This window comes from Tupaia chinensis, unplaced genomic scaffold, assembly GCF_000334495.1.
Source record: "Tupaia chinensis unplaced genomic scaffold, TupChi_1.0 Scaffold148822_2, whole genome shotgun sequence".
In the NCBI taxonomy this organism is placed as follows: domain Eukaryota; kingdom Metazoa; phylum Chordata; class Mammalia; order Scandentia; family Tupaiidae; genus Tupaia; species Tupaia belangeri.
Genome location: NW_006208670.1, coordinates 245,648 through 256,748, shown reverse-complemented (window position 1 = coordinate 256,748; position 11,101 = coordinate 245,648). Strand labels below are relative to the sequence as shown.

General features: G+C 50.4%; 1 protein-coding gene across 1 annotated transcript; it reads right to left on the bottom strand.

The window, feature by feature from the left end:
* Nucleotides 1-10,367, bottom strand: EAF1 (ELL associated factor 1; the record flags this gene model as incomplete). The annotated part of the gene is given in 5 exon segments (XM_014585084.2): nucleotides 1-320; nucleotides 1,285-1,518; nucleotides 3,983-4,173; nucleotides 6,921-7,057; nucleotides 10,273-10,367. Coding segments are annotated over 5 exon segments (704 nt in total), but the record flags the coding sequence as incomplete, so codon positions are not given.
* Nucleotides 10,368-11,101: the final 734 nt, after the last annotated feature.

Below are 11,101 nucleotides of genomic sequence, written 5' to 3'. Positions count from 1 at the left end.
TGTCTGTTTTCATTAACGATGTTAACCAAACAGGACTATCAGGGTTAGTTCTTCTATAGATCTACTTAAACTCTGAAACACGAGATTGTTCAAAAACTACACGAGAAGGTCACCCGCCACCATGAGTTAAAGGGTTGAATGTCGGAGCGCTCCAGAGCCTCGGACTCCCATTAGTCACTGATCCACAGCACTGTCCTCTGGGCACCGGCTCTACGCTGAGCCTGGCCTTGCAGCTGCGTGTGCACCGAAGAGTGAACCACGAGCGAGCCAGCACTAGTCGTCACTGTCACTGCCAGACTCGCTCAGCTGCAGGTCGTTTCCTGCAGAGAGAAGACAGCGTGAGAGCAAGGCAGACTGTGACAATGCCTCCCGTTCAGGTCCATGGCTGGCTCACCCTGACTATCACGACAGTACGACCTGGGCAATCCAGCTTAATTAGGGAGGAAAACTCACTTGGCTCCGTGGGGACAAAGCCCGAAAAGGGGTGCAGTTACCATCTGAGAAGAAATGCTGTTGGGGAGTGCAGAGCACAGCCCCACTGCGTACAGAGACATGGCCAGGGAGAAGCGGGCACATGTCCTGGCAGGTGCTAGGAAGCAGGAGGACACTTACGAACGGCCGCTTGCCGTCTGCTAGATGCAGCCACGTGAAACTGCTTGATGAAAGCTAAAAGCCACCACGCTACAGGCTTCCGGTTAGGACGGGAATGGATGCTCACATACTAATACCCTAGCCCCACGTGCCCTCCTCTGGTGCTGCACCCCTCTGTTCAGGACAGTGACATTAGCTCAGACCTCAGCCTGAACTAATGAGCTTTACAAAGGCCCAGACTCTTGTTTCATGGGCAGAATTCAGGAGGTAAGAACAAATACTCCATCTTTCAATCTAGTATGGTAACACAGAACCCGAGCAGATCCCACTTGGATTAAAAAACAAAAGTGAACTTGTACATGTGTGGGTCGCTAATCTCTTCTCAAAGACCTGCAGGCAGGGGCAGTGCATTGGCAGGTAGTTCCCGAAAGCCAGGGATATGCAAAAACAAAGAGCCCATCTGTCCCACTGTGGCATTTTCTAGAATTGACAAAACCCAATTTGTGCCAATGGGAAACGAGAAAGAAAGCCAATCCGAGCCCTGTGTTTCCTTTCCTGCTGTTGGCAGCCACTCCTGCTGCTCCACGTTACCTTTGCCGAGACCCTCCCTGTGCCTCCCGGCTTCAGGCTTACTGACTCTGGGCTAAGTACAGAGGGTGCGTGTGGCCGTCACCCTGGGGAGAGCGCACTTACGGAGGGTGTTCATGAGCTGGGTGCTCCCCTGGGGCCGGCTGGTTCCATTGGCCATGGCGGGCCTGCTGTTGTAGGGCTGCTGGTGCGACGGCTGGGGGGGCGAGGCAGGGCCACCGTCCTCAACCCCACTGCTGGAGCTGTCCTCGTCGCTTCCCGAGGAGCTCTCCGAGTCCGAGGAGCTGCTGCCACTGCTGCTGCTCATCTGCTCAATGATGTCGACTTCGGCCCTCAGCTCTGGAACGAAGCGACACGACGTGGTTAGCACGGCGTCCTCCTCGAGGCAACGCCCAGCTTCTGTGAACAGTGAGCTGGCAGGACCAACACCAGTAAGGGATCACCTAAAACAAACTCTGCTCCTCGATTCCATGAAAATACGTGTGAACAAAGTTACAAAAACCAACACCAGAAATCCTGTTTCTAGAGAAACAATAGAAATATTAAATTCAGTCAAAAAGAGCAGACTGTTTCAGGATAATGACTGGGTTGAGTCAGGGTCAGCAGGTGGAATAGTGGCTAGTGCGCTAGATCTCACATGGCCAACTGTGCAGTTCAAGTCTTAGACCAGCAGCTTCTAACAGGCTGCACGTGTGTGCATGCCCAAAAATCCCAAGAAAGGACCGTGGCATGGCCATCCCTTCTGGGGGTGATTTCTCACTTTCCTTCCCTCTCTGTCTCTCTTCGGAGAGCGCATGTACCCTATGGAAAAAAAAAAAAAAACCCTAAAATACATACATACACACACATACATAAATAAATCTATTTTTTAATGATCTATTATGAAAAAGAAGTTGAGAATTATGTGATGAAACTCCACATAAGAGAAACATACTATACTAGGGAGTTGAAAATATTTGACTAGGAGTTGGAAGGCCTGGGTGCTTGTTTGGATCTGTCTCCACAGCACTGAGACAGCGGTGGCATCAGTGGGTCATTCAAGTCACTGGGAAAATGAAGCCAGACAGCCTCTGAGGTCCCTTCTGGCTTGTGTCCCATGAATAAATGGAGCTTGCAGAGGAACCACGGTGCCTGGAGAAAAACGGTGGAACACCTCCCCTCCTCACTCCCTACATAACTGACAGGCTTGTGTCCCACGAATAAATGGAGCTTGCAGAGGAACAGCGGCGGTGCCTGGAGAAAAATGGCGGAACACCTCTCCTCCTCACTCCTTACATAACTGACTGGCGGTCATGCTTGCCAGGTACTGCACTTTTATTTATTTAGTCTTTTTTTAGCTTTCTAGCTATAAAGCACATGTGTTCACGAGAGAGAGAGAGAGAGAGAGAGAGAGAAAGAGAGGCAAGGTGAGAAGTCACCCCTTCAAGGGATAGTTACAACCCCTTCTCCTCCACTCTCCTGTTGGGATTCTGGGCATATGCGCATACGTGCCCGGTGTGTTTCTGAGCTGCTAGGACTGGGGGTCTTGCATCACAGTGGGCTATGTGGGACCTGGTGGCTCTCACCTCCATGCCACCTGCTGGAATGGGCACTACATTTTTTATTTTTTGAAGAATTATTTAATTTTATTTATTTATTTTAATTTGATCAGGGAGGGACAGCGAGAGTGAGAGTGAGCGAGCAAGCGAGCGAGTGAGCGAGCAAGCAAACTGTCAGGTCTGGCACTCAAACAGTGGTTGGCCACGCGGAAGTCCAGTGCCCTTAACCAACACGTCACCTACCAGCCCTGAACTTTCTGCATATGTAAGGCCGGGGAGGAAAACACATCTTACCAAAGCATTCGCCATCAGAGTACATGAAGGATATCCGAGATACATCGAAAGAAATGCCAGAGTCTCTGTGCAAACATACCACGTGCTCCTGAGAGGCCCTATCTCCTTGGACACAGCCTGCAACAACACAGCGCTCCAGGTCTACTCCCCATTCACCGCGAGTGGGAACCTCCCAACAGTGCTGCCCATGGGGAAGAGCCGTGAGGTCAGCAGCACAGAGTGCCGAGATCATGTGCTAGACAGGCTTTCTACAGGTGCCAAAGACGAATGTTTATCTTTCCCGGTCTACTGTTCCTACGGATTTACTTTTGGTTCATAAAACGTACAAATATGAAGTATGACATTTAGCCTTGTGAGAGTCTGGAGGACTAACCCACTGCATGTGGGACACAGCCCAGGTGAGCAAAGGAGAGAGCCCAACGGAGCTCGAGGTCCCCGAGGCTAGTGAACCCCTCTGGTCCTCACGTCGGTGTCCACTCTACGCCCTCTGTGCCAGCACCAGGGTCTGGCCACAGCGGGTCCAAGTGCTCTAACCTGACTCGACACTAACTCCAAGCTCAGAGACATCGCCCGCTTGGTTTCCAGCCTGATACTCAGCGCCCTACCCTTCTCCAGAGCCTCACAGGTGCACCACACGGAGCTTTAGACTAGCCACGCTTGATCACTCCAGGCTGCAAAGCAGCACGCTGTTGGGAGAGCCACGGTTCCAGTCTGCACTCCTGCACTCACGCGTGTCCACTGAGCTGAGTGGTAGAAGCCCCGCCTCCCCACCTCCGAGCTTCGCATTTTGTTGAGGGTAGTAAATGCCCAGGCCACCATGTCACTGCAGTAGCCCAGCGACCGCTGTAAGAACACCCACACCCATCCCAAGTCCCCACCCTCACCACCATGTCACCACAGTAGCCCCGTGACCCTGTAAGAACACCCACACCCATCCCAAATCCCAGCATGGCTCAGAACATGGCCTCTACCTCTTTTGATGTCATCCAGCTGAGGCTCAGGGGAGGGGTTATCTTTCAAGGGGGAGGTCTTGGGTCCAGTTGGAGGCTTCGTGGGAGCTCTGAATGGCATGGGTGGTGGAGGCGGTGGTGGCTGTGATGGCTGTGGGGGACGAGGGGGTTGCTGCTCCATTCGGGCCTGGATTTTACTGCTGCCCTCAGCTCTGCAATGAGACATGCGTATCACAGGGTCAGGAACAGTGGTCCCCAAATCTGTCCAGGTGACCAAGGACCTCTAAGTCTCCACAGAGCTTCACACTCTTTACAGACCACTACGGAATATCGCTATTTACTACTTTATCACGCAAATTACTCATTCAGCATATGTGTCTAATGCACTCCAGGACTGCACTGGGCACCAGGAACACAGAGACAGATAAGTACAGCTCGTGGTCATTCTAGGAGCTCACATTTTATAGCAAAGAGATAAGACAGATGTAGGACACAATATGATTGTGAGAGCCCATTCTACTAGAAAATAGGACTCTATCACCATTGAACTGTGTACACTAGAACGTTATAACCATGAATGTGGGAGCTCCTAAATAAACTAGCTCTTCAAAAAGTGCCCAGCTTGCACATTTGTCTATTGTCTACTTACTGCTTCCTCACATGCCAGCAGGCAAGCAAAAGGCTTCCTGAGACAGAAAGTTCCAGCTACTGCCAATTTCCATCGTAACTGGACTAGCCCGGTGCTTCTCACACTTGAGCGCAGGCGCAGATCAGCCAGGTCTCTGCACACCTGACCGTGGGTCCTGAGAGCACCAGGTGACCGGCGGCTGCTCGCTGCAGATCAGGCCGAGCAGGAAGGGCGGTGACCACAGCCTCAGATACGGGGCCAAGAGCAGCCACTGGCTGGACCCAGATAGGCGGAGGAGCAGGACAGGGCGGAGGAGCAGGACAGGGCCGAGAGCAGCCACTGGCTGACCCAGATAGGCGGAGGAGCAGGACAGGGCTCCAGGGCGGACTGCCCGACGTGGGTCTCCACCCTAGTGCCCGAGTCAGGTAAGTTGCATCTGACCCTCACTCTCCACATCTTTTTTTCTTTTTTAAAGGATAACAATAATATCTCAAAATTACTCATGAAAGTTAGGAAAGACGATGAATGTAAAGCATCCGGCACACTATCACACGGTGACTCAAAATATACGGGGCCGGCTAGTAGTGAGGTAGTTAAGGTGCTGCACACTCCCTCATGGCTGACCATGGTTGGAGTCCCAGACCTGGCAGCTTGCTTTCTTACTTTCCCTCCCTCTCTCTGTCCTCTCTGGTCAAATTAAAATATATAAAATATATAAAGTTGAATAAAATAATTCTTTTTTTTTTTTTTCACTATAGGGCACGTACGCTCGCCAGACAGAGAGAGACATAGAGACAGAAAGCGAGAAATCACCCCCCAGGGGGGATGGTCACGCCACAATCCCTTCTCCTCCATTCTCCTCTCGGGATCTTGGGCACGTACGCACACGCGCCTGGTGTGAGTTTTAAGCCACCGGGTCCGGGACTCGAACCACGGTCGAGTACGTGGGAGTCCAGCGACATAGCCATTACGCTAACTGCTGGTTCCCAATAAAATAATTCTTTAAAAATATACACACACTGTAATAGTTAGTATATTATAATGTGATAAATAGAACCACTTAGTTACTGAATGCTGCTTTTCAGATAAAATCTAACTGGCTTCAGATTAGACTTGTAATGCATACAAATAAAATACTCAATCAAGTCCACTTTTCAAAAAAAGGACCAAGCTTTACTTTGCCATCATAGTGGCCTTAACTGTATTCTGTAAAAATAACTACCATTTGGGGCCAGTGGGCTACACAGGGGTGAAAGGTGCCGGACTGCATGCGGTGCGGCTGACTGCAGGCTGAGTTCCAGGTGCTTAAAACTCGTGCTGGGCACGTGTACATACACACCCGCCCAAACCCCAAGGGGAAAGTGGAGAAGGGATTGCTGGGTGGCCACCCTGCAGGGGTGGCTCTTCACTTTCTGTCTCTCAGGCAAGCACATGCACCTTACAGCAAAAATCTCTATTAAAAAAAAAAAAGGAAAAATAAAAACAAAAAACCCAAACACACATACACCTAAAACTAGTGTTTTCACCCAAATAGACATTATTCAATGATTATTTCATGACTATAAATCTATTTTAAAAAAATCCTATTTCTTAGGTAGTATATTAAAAATTATGAGACTAACAAAATTGGGGTACCAGCAGTTGGCGTAATGGCTATGTTGCTGGACTCCCATGTAGTTACTGTGGTTCGAATCCTGGACCTGGTGGCTTAAATTCACACCATGCACATGTAGATGCGTGCCCAAGATCCCAAGAGGAGAATGGAAGAGAAGGGATTGTGACGTGGCCATCCTCCCGGGAGGGTGATTTCTCTCTTTCTGTCTCTCTGTCTTTCTGGCAAGCATACACACCCTATAGCAAAAACCTCTCAGAAAGAAAAAAAAAAAAGGTTTAATTATAAATACACCCCTTTCCCAAAGGCTGCCACAATTTAGGTTTTAAAAGCATTTTTCCTTTTTGTTATATTTGAGAAAAGACAGGACCAGCAGGTGGCATGGTGGTTAAGGTGTGGACACTCCCACATGGGGTACCACAGTACAGTCCTGGACCCGGCGGCTTGCTTTCTCTCTCTCTCTCTCTCTTGCTCTCTCTCTCTCTCTCTCTCTGTGTGTGTGTGTGTCTGGTCAAATTTAAATAAATGAATGAATAAATAAAAATTAAATAAATAATCCTTGAAAAATGTATTGGAGAAAAGATGTATTTTCTTGACCTGTTGAAGACGGGCAGGATTGTTAAGGTTGTCAAGAGGACACTATGAATGCTCCTAGCCTTGTGCTAATAAACACCACAATGGTCTGGGACACCGTCAGTCTGCCCTAGTTACTCACATACCTCGTTTTCTTCACCTGGATGCTGCTGCTGAGTCTCTCCAGGACATACTCTCCCGTATCATGGTTGATGATGAGCACGCAGTCCTTCTGGTAAGGCCGCTTGTTCCCCTTGAACACGGTCATTGGTGGTGTGGATCCCTACGGGTCACAACATGTAAGATGGCTGAACTACTCATGCCAACATGAATGTCAAACTTGGTACCACAGATGACGCCTCCTTGTCAAATCTACTATCAGAACTAGTCACAACAGAATACAACAGAATGCATCGAGTTGTCGGAACCCCTTCTGGTCTTTCAGGAAAGATCGAGAGAGATAACGCAGCAAGAACCTGTGACCGTGCACCAGTTCCAACCAATCAGAAGGGGAAGCAGAGGGCCAGCTACATACAAAGCAGAGACACTCTGCTCCAGAGACTGGGCTCCTCACGTGACCGGAGTGGGACTCCCGGGCCGGGCTGCCTGAAACTCAATGGGCATGAGTGGCCAGGATCTGACAGGGTGCAGGCCTGGAAAAGGGGACAGCAAGACCAGACCCTGTGGAGGCTGCTGTTCTCGCTCGCTCTGTCTCTTGCTTTCATGCCCACATGCGTGTGCATGCAATTTACCATGGAAAAAAAAATTTACAAAAGGGTGGTATAGGGGCCAGCAGGTGGCATGGTGGTTACCATGCTATACTCCGATATGGCCAACCATGGTCTGAGTCCCAGACCCAGTGTCTTGAAAATCTCACCAGGTGCGTATGTGTGCGTGCACAAAATCCTGAGAGGAGAATGGAGAAGAAGGGGCTGTGGCATGGCCACCCTCTGGAGGGTAATTTCTCACTTTCCCTGTCTGTCTCTCTCTGATGAACACACATGCCCTATTACAGAAACCTTAAAAAAGAAGGGGAGGGGGAATCAGCAGTTTGCGTAATGGCTACATAGCAGGATTCCCATGTAGTCGACTGCGGTTCGAGTCCTGGACCCGGTGGCTTAAACTCATGCTGGGCACATGTGCATGCATGCCCAAGATCCTGAGAGGAAAATGGAGGAGAAAGGATTGTGGCATGGCTCACCCCTGGTGAGTAATTTCTCGCTTTCTGTCTCTCTGTCTGTCTCTGTCTTTCTGGCGAGCACGCACACCCTGTAGCAAAAACCTCTCCAAAAAAAAGGGGGAGTAGTATCAAATTGTGAATTACTCAGGTTTCTGAGGGGTTGGGAAATGTAACAAGTGATGATTAAGCACCAGTGGAAGAAAACAAAGTAGCTATTACCTAAGCAGAGCCCTGTGGGCCCTGGGCTCTGAGTGTGCTAACCCTCACATCTTTGTGGCCCCCCACCCCAACTCAGGACTTTACCAAGGCTCAGCCTACTGCACCCTGCCGGCCCTCTTTAAATTACCCAACCATCAGATCTGTTTCGAGGTTGACTCCTTAACGGGACTCTACCCTGATTTCCTCAAATAAGTGCTACACAAGGAGTTACCAAAAAGTTCATGGAAAAATGGATTAAAACATGAGTGTTTTTTGGTGCAAAAATTTTCAAATACATGCAAATTTCACAATACACATTTCCCATGACTCCTTGAAGACTCGCTTCTGTTTTTGTACACTTGTTTACACTCCAGTCCACCAGGACAAGAAATGTGTTGCGTTCTTAGTACCAAGTGATGGGCTAGCGCATAACAAGGGTCCCATTAATATTTGTCGGCACACGGTAATCCGTGTCAAAGCTTGACTTTGAATCCTTGATCATACAGTAACAGCTCCAAGGTTGAAGGGACCTTAGGGACCATTTCTCTCACTTCTTCATTTTGCATTTGGGAAACGCAGGTCCAAAGGGAGATGATGCAACTTGCCAAGGGCGACAGGCAACGACAGAGCAGTTGAGCAGGCAGGCATGCACTCTCCCAGCACAAAGCTTTCCAACTCTCCTGTTAAAGCCTTTTCATTCTATCTTCAGCTACCAAGAACGTATGTTCTAAGACAGGGCTGTGACCCACAATGCCACGTATTCAGGAAGAGCATCTTGTGTGACTCTGGGCTTTGGGATCAGAGTGCTGCCGTGGAGGGGGCGCTCACAGGTCTCTCTCTGAAAGGGTTTTCAATCTAGCTGTCATCTAAGTCCTTCACCCATCAATAAGCTGAATGCGCCGAACCTCTGGTTCCTGTCTGAAACTATCAGCCTGAATTTGACCCATTCTCATCTCGGGATTCTGGGCGCACATGCGCCTGGCCTGAGTTTCCAGGTGCCAGGCCCAGGATTTGAACTGCAGTCAAGTACATGGGAGTCCAGCGATGTAATCATTACACCATCTGGTGGTCTCAACCTATGCGTACTTCGAAGTGTGGCAGAACGTCCAGACAGGAACCTTGTCCATTTGGTATCGTATGAGGAAAAAAGGGAGTTTGAAGATGACAAAGATGCTTTTTTATTTTTTTGCCACGGGGTATGTGCACTTGCTGGAGAGGGACAGAGGAAAGGGACAGCACCCCATGGGGGATGGTCATGCTGCAATTCCTTCTCCACATCTCCCTCCTTAAGGGTTTTGTCATGTGGGAATGCACTCACACCCAGACTGTTTTTCCAAGCTGCAGGGTCTAAGACTTGAACTGCGCAGCAAGCCCTGTAGGATCCAGCTGCCTTAACTACCCTGCTATGGGCTGGACCCAAAGAATTTTTTTTCTGAGGGGGGAAGAGGTTTTTGCTATAGGGTGCGTGTGCTTGCCAGACAGACAGAGAGACAGAAAGTGAGAAATCACCCTCAAGGGGGGATGGTCAGGCTGCAATCCCTTCTCCTACATTCTCCTCTCAGGATCCCGGGCACACATGCACATGCGCCCTTAAGCCACCGGGTCCAGGATGCGAACCGTAGTCAACTACATGGGAGTCCAGCGACAGAGCCATTATGCCAACTGCTGGTCCCCCCAAAGAATTTAGGGGGAGACATTTTTGCTATAGAGCTCATGCACTTGTCAGAGACGCAGAGAGAGAGAGAGAGAGGGAGAGAGAGAGAGAGAGAAACTACCCCCAAGGGGGGATGGCCACGCTGCAATCCCTTCTCCTCTTGGAATTTTGGGCACTGTCCGATGTGTTTCAAGCGCCTGGGTCTGGGACTCAAACTGCGGTTGGCCATTTAGGAGTCCAGCGCCTTCACCACTACACCATCTCCTGGCCCCCCAAAGAATAATTTTTAATCAAGCACCTAAGTAGCGTGAATTCTACCCCATCTCCGCGGTTCTCCCAAGTTTCTTTTTCCTTACGCCGACACGGAGAAATTTTTGAACAGTAAGAAACTAATCGTATCGCTGTGAAATGTTAGGGTGCGCTGTAAACCCCCGCTTAAAGAGCAATGACGACAGAGCCAACTCACAGGGATGTGTGGCAGTGTAATGGTGACTTCATCTCCTTTGCCAACCTGAAGCTCTCCTTCACAGGAAGTGTCTATAGACGCTGGCTTAAAATCATCTAAAAAGAAAGGGCAAGCGCTTACTCACTAAGTTACTTTTTTTTTAAAGTTTTACTATAAGTCATGCATGTTCTCTAAAGAGGGAGAAAGAGATGGAAAGTGAAAACCACCCCTAAGGGGGATGGCCAAACCAGTCTTCTGTGTTCTCCTCTCCGGGAGCGGGAGCGGGAGCGGCGCGTGCAGCTGGGCCTGCACAGCCCGCGGGAGCCGCCTTACCCTCGTGCCAGGGCTGGCCCCCGCGTTACTAAAACCGCGTCCTGAACACTGTCACGTAGGGACTAAGATGCTCCCATTCAGGTAACCAGGGAATAAAAGCCACCCGCAGTCCTCAACAGCCTGTTCCAGGGGAAAACACGGCGCACTGGGGCAGAGAGCAGGACTCCCTGACCCTCACCGCCTCAGGGATCAGCGTCAGAGACAGGCTAGACCCGTCTACACCGCCACCTATTTCTGTCCACCCCGCAGGATTTTGGGGGGATGCTAACACGTACACACCATTTTATTACGGACATTTTCTTCTCGGGGGACAGAGGACAGCGATGGCACGTTACCCACAGGAAGGACAAACTCCGAAGCGTTACCCCGGCCCCACGGAGGCGGCTCGGCTCGCAGAGGGCTGCCCAGGCAGGGCTGCGGGAGACCCCGGCGGACCCGGGCGCCGAGGGAGGAGGCGGGTCCGCCCGGGGCGCAGGGCGGCTCGGTCCCCGCTGAGTCAGGGCGTGCGCCGCGGCCA